The sequence below is a fragment of the Orbicella faveolata genome, unplaced genomic scaffold, assembly GCF_042242905.1.
Source record: "Orbicella faveolata isolate gen_17 unplaced genomic scaffold, um_ofav_v1 contig_34, whole genome shotgun sequence".
NCBI classification, from domain to species: domain Eukaryota; kingdom Metazoa; phylum Cnidaria; class Anthozoa; order Scleractinia; family Merulinidae; genus Orbicella; species Orbicella faveolata.
In genome coordinates, this window is record NW_028301563.1 from 8,912,501 (window position 1) to 8,936,046 (window position 23,546).

At 41.4% G+C, this 23,546-nt stretch overlaps 1 protein-coding gene across 1 annotated transcript in view; it reads right to left on the minus strand.

Annotated features, from left to right (window-relative positions):
• LOC149104625 (uncharacterized) overlaps positions 1 to 22,853 on the minus strand; it is a 26,460-nt gene extending 3,607 nt beyond the window's left edge. The window contains exons 1-15 of the mRNA XM_089270810.1: positions 22,251 to 22,853; positions 21,709 to 22,064; positions 18,893 to 19,057; positions 18,176 to 18,286; positions 17,623 to 17,748; positions 17,233 to 17,329; positions 16,202 to 16,420; positions 15,669 to 16,045; positions 15,213 to 15,380; positions 14,862 to 14,972; positions 14,567 to 14,683; positions 13,855 to 13,945; positions 13,221 to 13,595; positions 10,783 to 10,905; positions 4,351 to 4,485 (exon numbers count right to left, since the gene is read on the minus strand). Coding sequence (XP_089126936.1) covers positions 4,351 to 4,485; positions 10,783 to 10,905; positions 13,221 to 13,595; positions 13,855 to 13,945; positions 14,567 to 14,683; positions 14,862 to 14,972; positions 15,213 to 15,380; positions 15,669 to 16,045; positions 16,202 to 16,420; positions 17,233 to 17,329; positions 17,623 to 17,748; positions 18,176 to 18,286; positions 18,893 to 19,057; positions 21,709 to 22,064; positions 22,251 to 22,329 — 2,650 coding nt within the window. The 5' untranslated portion in view covers positions 22,330 to 22,853. The remainder of the gene's footprint in view (positions 1 to 4,350; positions 4,486 to 10,782; positions 10,906 to 13,220; positions 13,596 to 13,854; positions 13,946 to 14,566; positions 14,684 to 14,861; positions 14,973 to 15,212; positions 15,381 to 15,668; positions 16,046 to 16,201; positions 16,421 to 17,232; positions 17,330 to 17,622; positions 17,749 to 18,175; positions 18,287 to 18,892; positions 19,058 to 21,708; positions 22,065 to 22,250) is intronic.
• Between the last annotated feature and the right edge of the window lie 693 nt (positions 22,854 to 23,546).

Below are 23,546 nucleotides of genomic sequence, written 5' to 3' on the forward strand. Positions count from 1 at the left end.
AAAGTAAGACTGTACGAAAAGTTTGCAAGTAGTCCAAACTTCATACGCTTGGGGAAGTGATTCAACGCAGTGTTTAACGATAACTTTCCAAAGTTTTGCGAGTGGAATAAAGCTAAGTTACAGAAACGCTGCCTCCGAAATTTATTCAGAATTTATTTATTTATGCTGAAGGCTATGAAGTCCGTGTTGCCCCTAAATGAAAACTATATTGCTTGAGAAACCAAATTCATATATTGGGTCATGCATGTATGCATTGAGTTTAAAAATTCTGATAGAAAGATATATTTCCCCCGCTTTTTTGACAACCCAAATTGATCAGTCTAGCCCCTCTGACTTCGTCCCCCTAAGACCGTGAAAAGCACCGAAAAAAGAGTTTTAAAACTTCCTTAATTTTAATCTCAAGCGTAACCGGAGTCAGCGTAAAATTGCTCTCGTGGAAAAAAGATAAAGCTTTATACGACGACCGACTTCGATTCTGGTTTTTTGCTTCCTTGCAATTTGTCATGTATATGTTGAATGAAAAGATATTTGTGTGATTGATATCTCAGCTAGTGAAAGGCAAAACTGTTTGTTACATTTGTTAATTGTTATAGAGTTCCGAGTTCTCAAGTTCTCGCGTAGAGCTGCCATAGATCGGGAACCGTGGTTTACCGGTACGATAGAACATAAGTTTAGCAACTCTGTTGACCAATCACAACGTGCGTACGGTATCTAAGTTATTTTATATAAACAAAAACATAGCTTTCCCGAAGTAATTAAAGGTACCGCAATCTGAAGAAAAACCGGACGAAGATATGATATCCGTGATAACGTGATAAGAAGCAAAGTGCTGTACTTCCAAAGAGTTCTACTGAATCAACCAGCTGGGCGGCAAAATAGAGGTGCCCAATCATGTTCACGAAATATGTTAAACTTTTCCCCTCGAAAGAGAGTAACAGCGGATAACAGCAGATAACAGCGGTAACCATGAAGACCTATGACCTCTAAAACGTTGCAAAAGCATTGTCTGACGCGGGATCCACTCAGTCTATTTAAAATTCCTCCTAATAACACAACATGGAGTTTCCCTCATAAACACATGTGAAGCAAAGAAAGGTGGAGAGACCAAAAAGAGAACGGAAAATGTACAAATGTCGCAAACCGTAGCAGCAGTGTAGGCCTGTCAACCCCATTTTACACTAGACAGACCACGAGCTTTTGAAATTTTCTTCTTCACTTCCACAAGTATTTGATAAATGGATTGCAAGGACATTCTGTCCACGGACTAGACTCTAATGGCAGCTTCCTGCTCCGGTTTTAGGTTGATGTGATTGCCGTTTGGCGAAAGATCTTTCAACGTTTCCTGAACAGAAAATTTGAAGGATTCCTCGGACTCTGATTATATGTATATTTTGATCTTCTCGTGTTCCGGTTGTCGGATTATACGGCATGAATGCCAAATTTTTGATGTCGCTTTTTGATTGAAGGGCTACTAACCAATCAAATTGCACTATTGCTTCCCGTTCTTGGACGAAAGGAATTCGGTAAAATGTTTGGGATTCATCATGACAGCAAGCGATTCTTTTTCTCTCCACTCCCCCCCCCCCCTTCTCGCTCATGCCCTCCCCACCTCTGCCTAGTATTTTGCTCACCCCAGGGGCGCTCCTTCGCTCGCCCGCTCGCTCACGGTGTGTTTCCTCCTCCTCCTACCCCGCGAGTAAGAAAAGCCTGATACTCAGGCTAACTTGTTCGATCTTTCCGCCTGAAAAGGAAGGAAAGGGCTGCTATGGAGGCTATTTAAACCGTAGAAATCGCCGACGCTTGATATTCTAAACACGTGCCCGATATTGTCTTTTCTGTTACTCGCCAAGCAGTCCTTTAAAGTGAAAAAATAGTAATGCGCATTATTCGCTCTCGATTTCTATCGCGTGATAGTGACGGCGCTACGACGCATAGAAATCGGGAGCAAATAATCTAATTGTTTTAATTTAGTATAAACCTACCAGTCGTTCAAAACGTTTTCTAAATTCTCTTTACAGACACTTCGAAAACTCCAAAAAGCGGCCGTCATTTTGTTGACAAACACACTGCTACGCTACTCACTATCTATCAAAGAATAGATTTAGTGGTTAGCGTAACTAATCAAACAGCAGTGTTCGTGATAGAACGCTAGTAGATTTATACCAATAGCATTTCTAAAATGTCCAAAGAGTTAAACGCGCCATAGTTTATCAGCTCGAGCTCTTTCAAGCGGTACGGGCAGTGTACTGCGTTAGTGTAGTGAATTATGTTCTATGCGCGCTACTTCTCGAATTTGAGCACACCGAGAGCATATTTGTTTGTAACATTCGCGCGCAGCAGAAAGCGAAATGAGGTATTTGTTTTTGTCGCATTCCTGGTTATGAGTAAAGGGTATGCAATTTCAACTCCGAAGCGTGGCTGCCTAATTAGGTACTCCCCAAGAAAAACCCGTATGCGATTTGGCTCGTCCATATACAACAAACTACTCTGAACGCCTAGGACTGTTGAGACCAGCGACAGGCCTGACACTGATGGATACAAGCAAACCGGAAGCGCATTTTCCGACTAGATTGAAAATTCTGGACTACCGTGCCTTCTAGACGTTCCTTTCTTTGCGAAACTTTTCCCAGTCGGGCAACCTAAAAAATGTTTACCATTTCTGTTCAGACCAAAATTAACGTATTATTATTATTAACGTATTATTATTATCTTTTTTTTGTCTGGCTTATTTTTTTTTATTTTTGGAAATGGTAAACAACTCGAAAGCGATCTCCTAGCGAAAGCACCACATTTCTGCCAAGTAAGCATCAGATCTGCGCGATTGTTCCCTTTCAAAAATTTAAGATTGAAAACCGAACAAACAAAACACCACGTGACTTATACACCCTATAGGAAATTATCACTCTGAATATGTTATTTTGCGTGAATTCCCAGCAGTATCTTCCTTTTGATTTCTAGTCTAGTGTTTTGTCCTTCCATCGAATTAAAAGGTATCTGGTCTTTGGCCATAGAAGACCAAGAGTAACAATATTTGACTTCACACTAGAAGCTAAGTTAGTTTCAAGTTAGCACTTGACTCAAGTGCACTTGAAAATCTCAAGTCGCACTTTAGAAAACTTGGCTTCACACCGATGACAAAATATATTACTTGAGCATTTTCGCAGTAAAATCAGTCATGCATATCACAAATGCGATTGTTCGGCAGCAAAATCGTGAAGAAATGCATGTAGTTGCTTTGTTGCTAAAGAGCAACACAGCAATAGCAGCAACACAAAAAAACAAACGAAATCTTCTGTAGTTCTCTAGAATGGCTCGACAACGCGGTTTTTGGCAAAGAAATTGCTGTAGGGCTTTAGCTAGCCTAAAAAATGTATTTCCGAGTGATTTGTTCAATCTTCAACAGAGTTGTGTGATTGCAAAGAAATGACCTGGTTGAAACTTGAAACGGCAGCTGGTTTGTAATTTGCAGAAAAGCATTTGCTGTGTCGGATGACATGAAAAGCGATTGTTAAGGCTGTCCATGAAAATGAAATTCAAGCAAGTTGTTGACTAGTATCGGTCTGTTCATAAAAATTGTAGCAACGCCGAACACCGCCTTCAGTTGGCTTCCATTTCCTATCGGTCAAGTGTGGTGTAGACCATACTTGGCGGCGCACTTCGGCTTCTTTCATCTACGAACGTTTCCATGGTCACTAAGTAAAGTCCAAGTAAGTTCATTTTACCCCTTCACGCTCAAAGTAGGTTCCAAGTGCCTTTAGATTATACTTACAAGCTCTAGTGTGAAGTAACAAGGACAAAGCAAGTTTGTTTAGAGAAATATCGATGATAGATAAAATTCCATTCATTGTTTCTGTTTCACAGAACTCTTAAGTAAAGATCAGATGTTGTCTTCCGCTTCAGCATTTTATTTCGCAAGGAAGGGAAAATCAACAACAATTGCAATAAACACTGAAAAAGGAAGCGTCAATTCTGAATTTCTAGAACATGATTCGGTGTTTTAAAGTCAAATTTGTATTCTGTTGTGTCTTCTCCAATAGGTAGGAGTTTATGGTCACCTGTGCATGCTTTCATGGATCGACACAGAAAACTTGATTTTGTTTGTTTGTTTGTTTTCTATCTGCAAACTCTAAAAAACATTCGAAAGTCAATCTTAGTGAATTCAGGCTATTTAAATAATTTTAAAATGTATCTCCTATTTCTTCACTTAAGATATTTTGATAATGAAAATCAAATTTATCATTTTGTAACATGAAAAAAAAAGAAAAAAAAATACATTGCGCTTCACTATATCGCAGAGTTACGGCATTTCAAGCATTGTACAGCAAGACAGGAAGAATGCGACATTTTTACCTGCCACGGGATGCCTGCACGTTTTTCCATTTCCAGTATAAGGATGGTTACACGAACAACTGAACGATCCAGCAGTGTTTGTACATGAAGCTGAATTGTGGCAATCGTGTACACCGCTGACGCACTCATCGATATCTATAAGCGTTAAAAAAGAAAAGTTGTGAGGCTCGTGTTAGTAACTTTTTGTTTGTTTGTTTATTTTGTTTTGCTTCTTTTCTTTTTGTTCCTTTTCTTCAAGTGAGGTATTACCCTTGGCATAGAAAAGTGGAACAAATAACGTTACAGAAAGTGAGGAAGGTAGTCCGAGTATTGTGCGATTTCGTGGTGGCCACATATGAATTCCTAAACAGGTGCCAGTTGTTCAGCTGGCGGATAACGCAATCCACCGGATAAATCACCTCACTTAGTTTTACATGAATCTAATCACTAACTTTGTTTTGACAGCACTTTATTCTCTGGATTGCAGTTGTCCTCTGGATAGCGTTATCCATCCTTTGAACACCTGCGATTTGTAGGATGACTTGATTTTATCGATGATATGATGTTTTGATGATTTTGACAATTTGAAAATCACCAACCCGATTTTGATGTAAAAAAAAACTTTACATAATTATTGGTTATCGCTGTGGTACAATTAAACTTATAATGATGCATTGCACATAGTGAGACTTTTTTCTGTACGTATGGCTTAATTCTGGTGATGTTCCTTTCACTGAGAAGCCTCTTGCGAATCTTCCTCTAAACATTTAAAACTCGAGCATATACAAATGTGTTGTGAAGGTGAATTAATCAACATGACACGAGCGTGGGACAAAGAAAAATTCTGAGTCCCCGACAGGAATCGAACCCATGACCTCCCGAATACCGGGCGGGCGCTCTATCTACTGAGCTACGAGAACTCATGGAGAGCAAGGTCATTTAACTGAGTTCATATATGATAGGTGTCCTGCATACTGCTAGGATCAACGCTATCGAATTCATCGCGAGTAGTGATAAGTTAATAAAGATGGTAAATTTTTTTTACCATTTTTATTAACTTATCACTACTCGCGATGAATTCGATAGCGTTGATCCTAGCAGTATGCAGGACACCTATCATATATGAACTCAGCTAAATGACCTTGCTCTCCATGAGTTCTCGTAGCTCAGTTGATAGAGGGCCCGCCCGGCGTTCGGGAGGTCATGGGTTCGATTCCTGTCGGGGACTCAGAATTTTTCTTTGTACCACGCTCGTGTCATGTCTATTAATTCACCTTCACATTTCATTACCGAGCTTAAAATTTACCATCTTTATTAACTTATCATACAAATGTGTTATTTCAGAAAGTCGGAATCATCCATGCAAAAATCTTTTAACATGATGCTCTGAAACTGAAAGTGTGAAAACTCTGCGCATCTTTCTTATAGGCTTTGAGACTTGCCCGGAAACTGAAATAGATTTAACCCATTGACTCCAGTGCCGGACGTAACCGGCCGTGACAAGCGTTGGACTTTGTGCCACTTCTGACGACATCACCATTGACCAAAATTGATATCATCTATACCCAAGGTCTGCAAGAGGAAAATATATTTCCAATGATACGCAGATCAGAGTGATCGGCTCAATGGAACCTGAAATATTCACGAAAATGCTCAGAAATTTGAATGAGAAACTCGGAGCAAAATTTCCTGCGACTACACTTGGCTACTCCATGGTAAAAAATAGGCCGTCTCGATGATGCTTTCTCAGAAATTTTTGAACTGGAAGCAGGTCCAGTGGAAGGTGAATCACTGCAGCAAAAAGATAACAAAAGGACAAGAAGAAAAGGCGGATGCCCGAGCAAGAAATGTCGTAAAACGGGATGCTAGTGCAAAGAAAGGCATGCTGTCATGTTGCAAATGCCTTTCATTGAGAGACATTTTTCGAAATTAAGTCGCTGTCCCGCTAAAAGCGGTCCACTCGACTTCGGGACCAAAAAGAATTTTCCTACATTTTTTGTCAGTGAAAAGGGTTTGACACATATATAGAAAAAAGCAATTTATTATTTTCCAATTCCTTATTTTTGCTTTGCTACGAGCCAAAATTGAATTTTGGCCGAACTGAGGTTGCCGACCGTGATCAGAAAGGTAAAATTCACCGATTTTGTGAAGCGTGCTACGTCGCCAAAAATGCAGCTCACGGAATTTCGTTTACATACGAATTTTAAGGTACATTCATTACTTTGACTGACGAAATATGGAAACTTTTCGAAAAATTCTAAGCTTACCAGCGAGGCTGGAAGACACCCTACTCCGAGGCCTTTGATCACCTACTAAAATTTAGCCAAATTTGACGGGGAAAATCTCAAAAGTTGGGTCTAAATGAAGCCTAAAAAGCACATCACAGTAAATTTCATACCTTAATTAACCGTTCTATAAGTTCAAACCGGTGGGTATCTCGTTGAATTGCACGCGAGAACAGATTAAAATCTGCCACAGTCAGTGTGTTTACATAGCCATCGCTCGTGTCAAAGCTCGTTTGTATAACCTTAGCACCCGGTGAAAATACATCTTCTTCCGTTCAGGTTCGTTTGTTGACCTTCTGAGTAGTGACAAAAAGCTTCGTTTAATACTTGTGTACTCTCTAGATCCAGTTTTCAGGTGAAGGTTGCGTTAAAGTTGATCAATTCTCAAGACTTGCGAGACTCCAAAAGTAACCAGTAGTAAATAATGGCGCCGGTCTGCAGAAATTAACCGTAGCCGTCGTCCTGACCCTTCAATAAATTCTGCCTTAGAGGTAGCACTAGGAGAAGAAGAAAATCGTAAGTTTTCATTTACCGTTTAATGGCAACTGAATCCTGTACTACTGCCAAGACTACTGGGAGCTTGAGAGCTATATGCCCGAATTTGAAAAACAACAACAACGAACACTTGCCGGTTGCATCGCCGCTGGGAAATGAACCTGAATGAACAGGACACGCTTGAATGGAACTATGTTTTGCGATGAATGATGGGCTTTACTTCTGTTTTATGCTGGATGCTTGTCTTTTAGTATCTTGCACAGCGCATAAAATAAACTTCGGGATCCGTTTATCGGGCCGTTTATACAACGAAAGCTGCACCGGCTTCGTCAAAACGTCACACAAGTTGTAACGTGACTAATTACCCGGGAGGGGGAACACCCTTATTGGGCTATATAGGTATCTGTATGTGAGGCCCCAAAGAGTAGGGTTTTTCAGCCGTTTGGGTCATAAATAGGGTATCGATTTTGGCCATTTTGGTTATAAATTGGGTATGGTTTTAGCACTCTAGTCTTGAATTGGGTATGTTTCTTAGCAAAAGCTACTTTTTCATCATTATCAATAGGACCTTCAACAAAGGCCCTTCGTAACGTATGTTTACGGCAACTGTGTCAGCCGCAACGGTCATAGCTAGGCTATCGAATTTTAAGTCAGGTCATAAATAGGGTAGCAAAAAACGCAGATTTTGGTCATGAAGAGGGTAAGGGTTTTGGGAAGGGGGCTGCACACCCCCACTCAACTTTTCTGAAAGTACCCCAGTAAGAATGCATGTCCCATCACTTAACCAAATGTTTCACGAGGCGGAGAAATCAAAGACAAACTATTTTTATGGCCAATAATTCTGGTGTCGCCAGAAAAAATGGGAAGGTTAGTAGTCCTATAAACACAAAGTGAGAAATCGGCCTCTCAACATCTGCACGCACCTCGATATGGACGCCAGTTTTGGAAGGTTTCTTGGTCCCATCTTTTGATTTTCTTCCATTGTGTTTTCTATGAAAAACGAACGGCTGATAACGGGAAAGGAAAAGTGAATTTTAGGTCCATGTCTGCTTCCTCCGCCCTCATGTATTAGCAACTCCTTATATTTTCCGAGGAAAGGTAGATAAAAATGGAAAAGGTGCAATGATTGTCGTCGTTCGGTCATACTGAAAAGATTGCACTAGTCCAAAAAATGGGTGGCTTTTTCATTATCAATATTGAAATGAGAAAATCTTGCCAAATCCAATGATCAGCGCTTGGGGTAGGGGATTTGCCCTCGGCCCCTGGTAATTGGCCCAGGGGGGGGGGGGGGAGGGCTACTTCCAGAAAAGTTGAGTTGGGGTGTGCGGCCCTCTTCCCAAAATCCTTACCCTCTTTATGGCCAAAATCTGCGTTTTTTGCTACCCTATTTATGACCTGACATAAAATTCGATAGCCTAGTTATGACCGTTGCGGCTGACACAGTTGCCGTAAACATGCGTTATGAAGGGCTTTTGTTGAAGGTCCTATTGATAATGATGAAAAAGTAGCTTTTGCTAAGAAACATACCCAACTCAAGACTAGAGTGCTAAAACCATACCCAATTTATAACCAAAATGGCCAAAATCGATACCCTATTTATGACCCAAACGGCTGAAAAACCCTACTCTTTGGGGCCTCACATACAGATACCTATATAGCCCATATAAGGGTGTATCCCCCTCCCGGGTAATTAGTCACGTTACAACTTGTGTGACGTTTTGACGAAGCCGGTGCAGTTTTCGTTGTATAAACGGCCCGATAAACGGATCCCGAAGTTTATTTTATGCGCTGTGCAAGATACTAAAAGACAAGCATCAAGTATAAAACAGAAGTATAGCCCATCAATCATCGCAAAACATAGTTCCATTCAAGCGTGTCGTGTTCATTCATGATCAGGTTCATTTCCCAGCGGCGATGCAACCGGCAAGTGTTCGTAGTTGTTGTTTTTCAAATTCGGGCATATAGCCCTCAAGCTCTCAGTAGTCTTGGCAGTAGCACAGGATTCAGTTGCCATTAAACGGTAAATGAAAACTTACGATTTTCTTCTTCTCCTAGTGCTACCTCTGCGGCAGAATTTATTGAAGGGTCAGGACGACGGCTACGGTTAACTTCTGCAGGTCGGCGCCATTATTTAGAGGGCCCGGCTAAGGCTAAGGTATGCATTTTTGGCGACGTAGCACGCTTCACAAAATCGGTGAATTTTACCTTTCTGATCACGGTCGGCAACCTCAGTTCGGCCAAAATTCAATTTTGGCTTGTAGCAAAGCAAAAATAAGGAATTGGAAAATAATAAATTGCTTTTTTCTATATATGTGTCAAACCCTTTTCACTGACAAAAAATGAAGGAAAATTATTTTTGGTCTCGAAGTTGAGTGAACCGCTTTTAGCGGGACTGTCACTTAATAGATCGAAAACTTCGCTAGGCGTCGCACTAGTTTGCTGAAGAAAAAGTTAGGGCAAAAAACGATTAACAACTGTTTGGGATAAATGGCCACAAATGTGACGATTTTATTTGAAACTACACCGTTAAACCATTAATTGAAATCTTCTTGCAGGAAAGATGGGGATGAAAAATAACACAGACAAACTAAAAACAAACCTAGACATAGACAGTCTGCAGTAAGGTCGGTGATTGGGGAAGGCGGTGGGACAAAAAGTTTCGACTGAGCGACAAAGTAGTTGTCCACAGGATGACGATGATCGCAGGAAGGGCCGCGTGTAACAGATATCATGAGTTTTAGTTTCACCTAGGACACGAACATTTTTCTGTTGGTCAGGAAACCTGGAACCCGCAGACTGTTCAATGACAGGAAATGCCTTGCTCTAAAAGGACATCGCGTTTTCAGTTTTCCAAAATAATATTTGTTTTTGAGTAGATTGGAGCTAATTTGGCTCATATCCAGGCAAAATCTCCAAAATGTTCAAAAAACGCGCAAAAAACTCCGAGAGTCAATGGGTTAACCAATTGAATGTCAATTAGTAACGTGAAGAAGCTAACATGCTCGTGAAGTGGTGGGTGCTGAAAGTTAATACCAGCACTTTATATCAATGAACGTTTCAAAAGTGATGTCACAAAGATGCGTTATCATTGATGGACAGATGTTGATCATTCTCATGGCAAAATGGATTACCATAACAACACAACCCATTTGGATCACCAAGAATTTTTCTACGCTTTGAAACTACATGGACAATTTGGAAAAATTACTTATGTAAGGCAGATTGAGAGCCATGTCAAATTTTTGACAATTAACTATGGTCCTGGATTCCCTCCATACAATTTTTTCAAACTTAGCACAATGTGCCTATTGCAATTGCACGATAAAAAATTGAGTTCACCAAATTAATTTTGGAGTTATGAGCCCGCCCTTACAGCTAAAATAAAGGGTGTTTTAAAAGGTTGTTTTCTTTGCTATCATGATAACCTATTTACAGTTATATAAAAGGAAGACAAAGCATCTTTAACAATGATTGAGAGCTTTTAGATTTACTTACACAGGTAGCTAACCAATGATGCTGTGTACTAAATCATCTATAGTAGTGTGAAAGTGAAGAAATCTCGAAGTTAAGCTACACTAAGCGTTATTACGCGGTAATAATTTTTTTTTTTTTCATTTATTTCCAAGCGCGTTTAATTTGTTTGTTCCTTGGCTTGTTGGTTTGTTTGACTTACCATTGCAGTTTTGTCCGTTTCCAGTATATCCAACTTTACACGTACAGGAATATGAGCCCACGGTATTCGCACAATCCGCATTGACGTCGCAGTTATGAGTATGAGTATCACACTCGTCCAGGTCTGCAACAATTTAACACAACATTGAGCAACCTACATGTAGTCTATTAAGCCTAAATCTACAACATTTCCTGGTCCTAAGGCGCATATCTTTTTTTATTGAAATTATTCTTTACGGCTGCCACTCTCGTCCTCAAAAGCGCTGTTAACAATACGTTTTCTCCGCAAAACTAAATCCCATACGCATATCTCGGTCACTCAATCTACCGGTCAATTAGTTAATAAATCATGATCGATCAACGACACCTGTAAAACAAGTAAAGTTGAGGCACTTAAAGTGCACCTAACCCCCAAATTTTTTTTTCGCTAAAACAAATCTAGACTTTATTTGAAGCATTTGGGCGAAGAAATTTTTTAATTTGGTTGAATCCTCGATTTTCTATGCCCTTTCAAAGTCGCGATTAAGTGTTTCACGACCGCGTTTTAGGGAGTCTGGGGCGGCGGTACCTGATGACGTCTACCCAGGAACCAAACACAATAGCGCCTCAGTCAACTCACTGTATTTGCTCGAGAAAATAGAATGCAAAACTAATCGTTCCGATGTATTTTGGGACTAAAACGTCCAAGTTTTGTCTCAGAATCATTTCTTTTTCGTCACTGGAGTCAGAGTTAAGTTTCGATTCAGAAGGCTCCGAAATAAACTTCGATCGAGCACGTTCGACAACTCTGAACTCACTGCTTAGAGCTTTGAGAGCAATTTACAATATTTCAAGCGACGACGGGGAAGACGTCTTTGCGGACGAGCTGCTTGTATATTAGGAATGGAAAGCTAGATACGGAGTGGAGGAGCAGGCAAACGAACAGCAGGAAAGAAAACTCAAGGACTGCTTTGGATGGTAATTTCGTCAACTAAACATAAGATTTCCACGCGTGTTTATAGCCCGTTTACATTTGTCCTTACCGAGAATGTATTTTGTCAAGGTTCTGTTAAATCCAGTTTGTGTTTTACTTTCAGTTGAATGCTTCATGTTTATAAGAGCGACGTACGTGTTGCAGTTTTCGAGACTTGATGACCTCCAAAACATTGGCTTCGATCGATTGAAAATCGTATTGTTTGGAGCTGTATTTTTGAAGGTGCGGGAAGCAAGGCGGAAGGAAACATTTCATGCAATTACCGATTTCACATTGTCACACGTTTTAAGTCGTAACTCCAAATAACCAATGTAAATTGTTCTCAAAGTTTGCAGTGAAATTCGTCGGATAAGCGAAAAGGGTGTGTTCCCTAAGCGGTCCGCAGATAATGTTACGCGGTCATATTTTCGACGCTATTGCACAGAATCTTTGTCACACTGCTGATTTCCAAACCTTCGAAAAACTCTGTGAGTCTAACAATTTTGTTATCATGTAATTCTAAAGGATTAATCTTCGACTTTCATCTAAATCGAAAGAGAAATAAGTGTTGGTTAGCGGCGTACAGTTGCGATCTATTTACATATCAGTATAACGCTTCTTGATCATGACCGGATCACACAACGTTGCCGGTTATGTTATAAATACTGCGGGATTGGAAGATATAGGTTGTCGGTGGTATTTCTACAAATTGCTGGTTAGCTTTAAGCAGAAAATTTATGAAAATAGCGTTCGAAAGTCTGCGGAACAAATTCCAGTGAGAGTTCTTCAATGGTTCTCACAGATTCAGTTCGCTTGTTTCGGTTCGACAAAATCAACCATCGTTTACGTCTTTATTGCACCATTAGCCGATCATCGTCAGTAAATTGTACAGTATATCTTTCTTTAAATCTGGAATATTGCTGCAACAGCCGATAGCGCCTCTGGAAGGCGTTTCTGCGCACTTTTCGAATGTGTATTGCACCATCCTGAAGGAAATGAGAGGAAATGAGATATCCAACCTTCCTGGGTAGACGTCACAAGAGCCGCTGGACCCATTCTCCTCAAACTCGGTCGTGAAACAAAATGGCGGTGTTTTGGAGCTATTTTCGAGATTTCGTCGTGGCACAGAAAATCGAGGATTTAACGGAATCCAAAAATTTTTTCGCAGAACTATTTCAAATAATAAGTAGATTCGTTCTAGCGAAAAAAAATTTTTGGGGTTAGGTGCACTTTAACGCATGGTGCGACCTTCCAAGTGTATCCATGCCTCGCTCCTAGTGTGTGCACACAGTCTTGTCCGCCCTAAATGCGCGGTTTTTTTTTATGGAAATTATTAGTGTTCGCAATTATTACTCTCTACTTCAAAAGTGCTGTTAACAATAAACTTTCGCAGCAAAACTTACTTAATAAGCATACCTTAATCAATCGGTCTACCACTCAAACAGTTAAAAAATGGCGATCGATTATGCGAACAATAGATTTCTCACCTGTAAAGCAAGTAAAGTTGAAGCAGTTATTGCATGGTACGTCATTCCAAGTGTATCCATGCCTCGTTCCTAGAGTGTGCACACAATCTTCGTTGTTCCAGTCGTTTGGTTGCTTTGGAGCCCAGAACCTAAAGCTGCTAATTTCTTTGTTTGTCCAGACAAAAGAGCCTTCAACACTGCGGTCATTCAGCCCTATCCAGGACTTATCGCCGTCATGACGGTGCTGAATAAACACATTTTCCTCCTGGTTGTGTACAGTTACCAGATCAGAGTCCATCGCTGAACAGTTTGACTCAGCGGTCAGCCATGAAGCGCATGCGGGACTCGTAAAGTAGCAATAACCACCGAAGTAGGTCCACCCTGGCTGACAAATGTCTGTAGATACCAAGAAATACACCATAAGTAAGAGAGGCTGATAAAGTGATCGCGCTGTAGTTGTGTTTTTAGAGACACGTATCTGTTTGTATTACACAGCCAGGCTTCCAGTTTAACATGTTTTGTCCCCCACACCAAAATTTGGTTCCATTTTTCTTTTTTAAGATAAGTCTCTGACCTTGAAAGAACAGAAGACCAAAACTCATACATCGCTGATAAAGGAAAAACTAAAACCAACAAGACATTTGTTTGTCCCTACCTGACAGAACAGTGTATGAGATGGACAGAGGATCATACTTTTTCGCGTACAATTCCTTTAAACAAACTCGGACACCGGTCCTGTTGATGTACTACAAGAAAGAATAAAACAAAATCAGTAGTGTCCAAGTATGAAATGAAATTGGGTATTACTTCACAATGGTTATTAGCATATTTCTAGTACTGATATAATTTAATAAACCACGAAAAAATTCCAAATCTCATAATTCGCTCAGAAACACAGCTTTAAGGTACTTACCTGACATGTCAGAAAAGTGCCTTTAGTATAAAGGGTACAACACAAAGGGCAGTTCTTTTTAACCCCCCCCCCCCCCCCGCCCTCCAACCAACTACAGACTGTTATTCGTACATGCATAAGATATTTACCGTAAGTTGTACGCAACCCTTAAGAGTATTTGTCTAAACCATTTGGTCTGAAAAAGACCGGAATGCATTTTGATCCTTTTGGTGTGAAATAGGGTATGTGTTGTCGTTTAGTCTTGAGCTTGGAATGCTATTTAGGTGGAACTGATTAAGTTTCCATTTACGTCGGAATTTTTCTTACGTTGCTCCCAAGAAGAGCCAGTGGGTGCTAATAACATAATCCGTAAAATTTGGTTGAATTTTTAATTATTGAGTTGTATGCGCACTCTAATTTTGCTGTAAAACTATTTCCATAAATAGCGGAGTGTAAATATAAGCCTTCATCCTACCTCTACCCAAGCAGTTATTCCATTGTGTACTGGTTGTTGATTTCCACCGCTAGTTGAATGGTTCGCGGAAACAAATATGTTCGGGGTGCTGTTATACTTCCTAGCAAAGCGAATATCCTACAGAAACATTAAATATTCTCATTACATTTGTCATTGTATCCAATAAGATACCTTTGGAGTTAGTTTGCAATGCAGGTTCACTGGTATATAGTTTCAAGCAAACTCTTAGATTTACTTTGACCAATTTAATCAACAAAATGTAGATGTTCCTCGTCAAAAACACCCTGATACTGACCTTGCAGAAAGCATTGTTGTAATCTACAGGAGGATGCTGGGCGTTAGCAAAGTAGACTGAGCTATGCTCTGTGAAGAGAGGCTTGTGGAGAGAGAAAAACGCCAACCATTTCTATTAAAGTGAAACGAAAAAGTTTAAATTTATGAGCAATTCCAAAAAGAATGGGTGAATAATTGCATTGCTATAACTGTACTCAACTGTAATATACATTTTGATGACAAAGCGTACTATAAAGCAAACCCTACCACAGATTAATACTCAAGCAGCCCAAATTTTCTCTAAATATATAAAGACATATTCTTGTGGCCCAGTTCTATAAAGGTCCTGTTTGGTGGAGGCTGTGACACTTACAACATGAACATCTTCGTGCGATCCTGCGTAGTTCTGCAGCTCTCTCAAACAAACTTTGAATGAAGATTGCGTGACGTCTTCAATCCACACGCTAGCAGCGTCACGCTTAAGTCCGGCATGATGATGAACAGCAGTTACAAATACTGAGGGTATCACTGAAAACTTTCCCTGAGTGGAAAACAAACAAAAAAGAAGTTATAAAGCAAACAAACAAACAAACAAACAAAAAATCAGGACGGTTTCTTTGTTTCGTTTAAAAAAGTTTGAAATAACAACAGAATAAGTGGTTGAGGAACCTAACATCTAGAAAAAGGAGAAACCAAGATTCCTAGCCAGTAATTAAGACTGTCTAAAGCCTAGGATGAGTTAACGAAAGTATCATGTATTCAGTGGTCCAGTGACATCGTAGGCTAAAGTGAAGTTAGGGCAATGTCAGTTAAAACAGAAAAGACTAACCGATGGAAAACTGATAGTTTTACAAGTCGTTCCAGTCCACCATTGTGATATTCGTACTTCCCCGGCAACACCACCCACTGGAGCCCCTTGGTACGCCATCCAATCAATTGTCACGTTAGCATGTGATTTCCGCTCATTGTAGCCTGCCGCCATTACACAAGAAGTGAATCGATCATAACTGACATTTTCGATCCACGACACAGCGGCATCATGTACATATGACTTGTCACTGGTGTCAATATGATTGACAGTGATCTGAACTTCAAGCGGTTTGTCTGGATAGAACACATAAGGCTTAAGGTGGATAACTTCACAATGTGAATATCCCAGTGACGGAATATGTGGCATGTGACGGCGACCTCGCTGGAAAGGGAATCCTTAAAAACATAATGAGAAAAATCATAAGCTAGTCAGAAGGAATGATTGAGTTTACTAGTTGTACACAAGTCAATGGCATCCTCATCATTATCGTTTTGATCATCGATGTCGTCAAAAGATTCATTTTAAAGCAAATCAAAATATAACATTCTGACCTTCACAACTACCAGGGTGTTGAACGGAAAAGTTCAATTGCAGAAGACACATTTCCTGTCGAAACAAACACTCATTGTCGTATGTCGTGCCATTTGATGAGCAGACTGGTTCTTGGTACGATGGACAACTGTCCTCAGCAACGCAGCGAGCATCATTTGGTCCAAACGCTTTACACAGACAGTGATAATGACATGTCACGTCGATACAGGGATCCAAGTCTGGCAATGAAAAAAAAACTGTAAAATAAATAACTAGATAAACAATTAAAAAATAAATACACACATACATGTAAAGTAAAAATAAAATATGTTTAAGTTAGTAATGTTTTAAGACAAATACGAAGGGAACTCTCAAGCTGATGTTTCTACGTTGTTTCAAGATATATGTGCAAATAAATTACACTTAGTATAGGTAATCATACGGTTTCGAGTTCAATTTGGAATTAAATTGCACGAGTGAGCTTTTTGAAAAACTCACAAGTGCAAATTAATTCCAAATTGAATGAGAAAAACCGTATGATCACTTATTAATGATTTAAACATGAAAATATTCGCGGGAAAGAAGCCGGAAGATCTTTCTTGAAGCCATTTTTTTTCTCATTCGAGGAAACCTTTTTTGAAAATTTCTGGACAAAAGTTTCGTCGTCATTTTACGTGATATCTCTGGCTTAGAAAATTCGCTATTGTTTTTCAGCCAATCATAATCCAGAATTACGATGTGTAATTTTCACTGGTGTTACACTTTTTGCACTGGCGTTACACTTGAACTGCACTGCTCTCAGCCAATTAGAATCGAGTAATTTTTTCATGCATTTTATTAAAAGATAAAAAGTATTGAATGGTTCTTTTCACGATTATTTACTATTTACGCTTCGAAACCTTTAATTTCGGGTGTAATCAATGCTCTTTTTCAACCTTTTATTACGAAGTTTGAGTGCAACTTTTCTTTCCTCTTTAAGACATTTCTAATTCATTCTCAAACCTCAACTCATTCTTAACTATAAGCATATGGAATGTTTCTGACTGCCTACCTCCAGTGACCATGTAGTCGACAGTGATAACATCTTTGTTGTTGGCGTCACTGTTGTAATTCTTCACACACACCTGTGCCTCAGTTGTAAATGTATGCTGAATAATAAAGGAAAAATTATAGCGAACGTTTCTACCCTTTGCTAGTCCTGACTGAGTACAGAGATTCACGAATAATACAAAAGGAGGTTCCAAAAAAGTTTATCAGTAATGACTACGGGCCGATTACGTGCTTCCAAAAACAAAGCAAAAAACAACAACAACAACAACAACAAATATATTAAAAAAATAAATAAAAACACACGCTTAATTACAAACCATAGAAAATAGATGGTGTTAAGTCCTCTCCAGTGCAATGATTGTGCCCAATTATCTTGCAACGTATTGCTTACCTCAACCCAGGCAGTAACGGCATTACAACGTGACCCAGACAGATTAAAATTGTTATTGTTCACACTGCGCTTTGGCGTTACCAACACAACTGGAGGAGCATAAAATGGCTCTGTGAAGTTTATTGTCTGCAGTTTTAAAGGAAATAGTACTATAAGTATTGTTGAGTTCTACAACCAGGGAGTCTTTAATTTTCTAGGAGGAAAAGTACAAATTGTACATGTCTGATAAGTGATGGACTTTCTACCGCTGTCGATTTTAAGTCAATCTTTCAGGGAAACCTCTCTGTAAACTACTTGATCAACTAAAGAGGAGTACGCTGCAAGGAAGACTGGGCTTTAGAAACTATTTAGCGCGCCACATTGTTGCAATAATAGATGGTTCTGTTTTGCTCAAACATCAGCACAACGTTGACTTGACAAAGGAAAAAAGGAAATTAATTGTCGCAACTGACCACTTTTCATGAAAGCAAACTGTTGTTTTGTTGCTGCTTTTTCCATCCCATAATAGAGTATCGGTAACGTAATGTAGAAATAAGGCTGAGTTAATCCTTACTTGACAGAAAGCGTAGTTATCTGGATGAGATGGTGAGTTTGTATTGGTAAACACGAGGCTGTCGGTTATAGTAAAATTGTCAACTCTCAGATTCGTAAACGCCATCCAATTCTGCAGCAGAATTTGGAAACAAGTAATGAGAAAAAAAAATCAATAATTGCTAAATAACAAAATAAATCAGTGGAAATTTTGTTAAAGTTCAAAAGCGTTAGGCCAATAGGGCAACAAAGAATTTATGAGCACGGCAATTTCAATGTAAGTGCATATATATGTACATTTTGTTGGGGGCGGAAGGGGGGTATTTTGTTTCCTTGTTTTTTTTTTAGCTTTCAATGATGTAAACGTCTAGTACTTTTGATGAAAAAAATATATAAAAAACAAACAAACAAATAAACAAACAAACACTGACACACAACAAAATAGGCAACATATTAAAAAGCATGAAAACTGAAAATAAACGGGCATTTTTTTTTATGTTTTAATGTTAATGTTAATGTTTTTTAATGTTTTAATGTTTTTAATGTATAGTAAAGAATTGGATTAACCTCTGCTGTACTTGGCAACATCCAAACGGACGTGAATACATGTATTTGAAGACAACTACTTATCGTTTCCCTTTTCTACTAGATTGTAATTAGGGAGAGAAAAGGTGATGTTGTTGATTAAGAGGTATTAAAAATTATCCAGTAAAAGAGAATTAATATCTGGCTCACTCACTATTTTGATGTTTTTATGAGGTCCATCGAAAATCTTGGCTTCTCGGAGGCAAATTTTAAAATTTTCTACCCTCAACTCCTCCACCCACACAGCCATGGCATCTTGGGGTCTCTTGGGAATTCGGTGACCAGCAGTTACAAATATGTTTGGAGGAGTAGAGAAATGCTGGAATAAATAAAAAAATAGATAAAAATAAACGAAAAAAAGAAAAAGGTAGAAGAGGACTTGATTAGATGAAAATATTTAGAGTAGTTAATTGACCAAAATATTACAAATAATAAGACATATTTTAATTGAGGGGCGATTGTACAAAAAGGAAAAGCAAAACACACTCGCCAAGCACAATGTGAAAAAGAGTAATGAGGCAAGGACAAAAATCGAGGAAGTGCGTAAAAAGTGAAGCCAGAAAGCAAAGGATCAAAAGGAAAAGGCAGTGAGGCAACGGCGCAACGAAGCAACAAGGCATCGAGCCAGCGCGCCAGCGAGGCAGCCAAGCAGCAAGGCAGCGAGAAAGCGAGGAGGCAAGCCAGCAAGACACCGAGGCAAGGAGGCAAGGGGGCATGGGGGCAAGGGGGCAAGGGAGCAAGGGGGCAACGGGCAAGCGGGCAAGGGTGCAAGGGGTCCAAGGGCCAAAGGGGCAACGGGGCAAGGGGGCAAGGGGGCAACCAGGCAAGGACGCAAGGAGGCAACGAGGAAACGAGAGGCAAGGAGAGAGCGAAGGAGCGAAAAACAAGAAAACGAGGGAACGAGGGAACGAGGGAACGAGGAACAAGGGAACGCCGGAACGAGGGAACGAGGGAACGAGTAACGCGGGAACGCGGATACGAGGGAACGAGGGAACGAGGGAACGAGGGAACGAGGCAAGGAGGCAAGGAGGCAAGGAGGAACCAAGGCAACGAGGCAAGGAGGGAACGAGGCAACGAGGCAAGGAGGCAGCAAAGCAACGAGGCAACGAGGCAACGAGGCAACGAGGCAAAGAGCCAACGAGGCAACGAGGGAACGAGGGAACGAGGAAACCAGCGAATGAGGGAACGAGGGAACTAGGGAACAAGGGAACGAGGCAACGAGGCAACGAGGCAACGAGGCAACGAGGCAACGAGGCAACGAGGCAACGAGGCAACGAGGCAACGAGGCAACGAGGCAACGAGGCAACGAGGCAACGAGGCAACGAGGCAACGAGGCAACGAGGCAACGAGGCAACGAGGCAACGAGGCAACGAGGCAACGAGGCAACGAGGGAAAGAGGCAACGAGGGAACAAGAAAACAAGGGAACGAAGGAGCGAGGAGCGAGGGAACGAGGAAACGAGGACACGGGGCAACGAGGACACGAGGCAACGAGGCAACGAGGACACGAGGCAACGAGGACACGAGGCAACGAGGACACGAGGCAACGAGGACACGAGGCAACGAGGACACGAGGCAACGAGGACACGAGGCAACGAGGACACGAGGCAACGAGGACACGAGGCAACGAGGACACGAGGCAACGAGGACACGAGGCAACGAGGACACGAGGCAACGAGGACACGAGGCAACGAGGACACGAGGCAACGAGGACACGAGGCAACGAGGACACGAGGCAACGAGGACACGAGGCAACGAGGACACGAGGCAACGAGGACACGAGGCAACGAGGACACGAGGCAACGAGGACACGAGGCAACGAGGACACGAGGCAACGAGGACACGAGGCAACGAGGACACGAGGCAACGAGGACACGAGGCAACGAGGACACGAGGCAACGAGGACACGAGGCAACGAGGACACGAGGCAACGAGGACACGAGGCAACGAGGACACGAGGCAACGAGGACACGAGGCAACGAGGACACGAGGCAACGAGGACACGAGGCAACGAGGACACGAGGCAACGAGGACACGAGGCAACGAGGACACGAGGCAACGAGGACACGAGGCAACGAGGACACGAGGCAACGAGGACACGAGGCAACGAGGACACGAGGCAACGAGGACACGAGGCAACGAGGACACGAGGCAACGAGGACACGAGGCAACGAGGACACGAGGCAACGAGGCAACGAGGCAACGAGGCAACGAGGCAACGAGGCAACGAGGCAACGAGGCAACGAGGCAACGAGGGAAGGAGGGATCGTAGGAACGTGGGAACGAGGGAACGAGGGAACGAGGCAACGAGGCAACGAGGCAACGAGGCAACGAGGGAGCGAGGGAGCGAGGGAGCGAGGGAGCGAGGGAGCGAGGGAGCGAGGGAGCGAGGGAGCGAGGGAGCGAGGGAGCGAGGGAGCGAGGGAGCGAGGGAGCGAGGGAGCGAGGGAGCGAGGGAGCGAGGGAGCGAGGGAGCGAGGGAGCGAGGGAGCGAGGGAGCGAGGGAGCGAGGGAGCGAGGGAGCGAGGGAGCGAGGGAGCGAGGAAAAAACGGATCGAGGGAACGAGAGAACGATGGAGCGAGGAAATGAGGGAGCGAGGGAACAAGGGATCGAGGAAACGAGGTATGGAGGGAGCGAAGTAGTGAGGCAGCGAGGGGGCGAAAGAACGAGGGAGCGAGGAAGCGAGGGAGGTAGGAAGCGAGGGAGTGAGGGAGGAGGGGGCAAAGGAGCTAGGGAGCGAGGGAGCGAGGGAGCGAGGTAGTGAGGGAGTGAGTGAGGAGCGATGGGAGACGAGAGAGTGAATAGGTGAGGAAACGAAGAAGTTACGAAAATATAAAATACTTTTGTAAACTTTTTAATCGCTAAATAGATAGATAGATAGCTAGATAGATAGATAGATATGCTTAACTAAACTTTTCTTTTGTTGAGAAATAATAATCAGCTGAACACAAATGATACATAGAATTTCTACCTGCTGAAAATCGACCCTCTTGCATTCCGTCCCCGTTGTCCAAGAATTTAAAGATGTAGTACCAATCTGAGATCCACGCAGCGAAGCCTGGAAGGATAACCAGTTTACCTCCACCGTCCTGTTGGAACCATTTCCGAATTCAAGCACACAAACAGTAAATTCACTTGCTGTGACAGCTTCAACCCAGACTGCAGCGCCATTCCGAGGCTTTTGGCTCTTTACGGTATGGCCAACTGAAGCAAGAACCGTTACTTGCTGTCCGCCGTAGAAGGGACTTGGGAAGTAGATCACCTTGCAAGCAAACAATCCCGGTGTAATGGTAGTTATGTTGTCTTTTCCAGCTTTGAAACCGAGTGCTGTAAAGGAATAGAGAACGATTTCTTTTTGTCTTTGATAAATCATAGTGGATGCTCTTAATCGGTGCACCCCTCCCCCAGTTTCCTTCCACTTCAAATTTCTTCGCGAAGGCATAAAAAAAATCTTCAACTGGCGATTAATATAAGGTACACGATCGCGGAACTTAAAGAGAAAAACTATCATACCTTCGGTGGCTGGAGCAAGTGCACAAATGAATAAGAAAACTGGAACGAAGTAGATCGAGCGTTGGCGCACAGACGACATGTTACTTCGACTGAACGGGAACTGTACTCTGATGAGTATTAAAATGACTACGCACAAGAGCTATCTGTGCATACGTGCTGACTGTCATCTACGTGATAGGACAAGTCGAATTATAAGATTATCATGATGACAATGATGGCAAATAGCCCGTTTTTCTGTTCTATTATGGAGATGGTTGCTATTTGGTGGCCAGGGGGGGTCGGAGGTGCTTGGTCCGTAGACTAATGGCCATAATTATTGCACGTTGTACAATCAAAGTATAGGATTTGCCTGGGTATTGACCTGATTTCTCCGTCGCAAGTGGGAATTCATGCAGGTCTTTGACAAAACAGCAAAAGAGAAATGTCGCATGTGCAAATTCTGTTCAACTTTAGATCTGTCTTGTCTTGCCAAAAGTTATTTTTCAGACCACACCCTATATCCCTTTTACCCATTCGCGTCTACCCCCTTATTACCAAAGATTAAAATCAATATTCATGAAAAAAAAGTATCCAGCTTTAAACATTTCGCATTATAATATAATAAATCAATCTCTCGTCTTCGAGTTTCTAATTGTCGAAGCTAAAGAAACTTTTTAGCTTGCATGCATGTTTCGTGTTTGCCTGGCATGCTAGTACCTGTGGCGTAATACACATTGAATAGGTCAGCAAATCGTTTGAGAAAATGTCATGTTATGTTATGTTTGGCTCTCGTTACCGCAGGTCTCCCGTTTTTAAAATTCAGTTAAGGTCATCATATGTTGAAATAAAGTTAGACTGTCTCCAGTGTTTTTGTTTGGTTTTGCCTTACTTTTGCAAGATATTTTATTTCATCTATCTTAACGTCATTAGTTTGTAATTCACGTTCTCTCTTAGTCTAGTTTCATTCAAAGCTAATGGTAACATGTTTTGTCGGTTTTATGTTAACATGTCTTTTTTTTTTAATATGGGAAATGGCTTATAAGTAGTAAAAAATAAAGCAAAAAAGACCATTAAAACAAGAATGCTCTATTATCTCACATAACATAACAGTTAAATCAATCATTTTAATTTGTTGGACTTGGTTGTAACTCAAACAGTGCTCCAACATCGATAGCGATAGAAATGAGCTCCTAGGTCGATTTGTCTAATGGATATTGACCAAGGCTTAGTGTACTGAATGCTAAAATAATAGCGCCGTGGTTTCGCGGTTCAGGCAAGCTCTAGAGATAGCCCGTTTGATTTAATTGTTTTTACAAC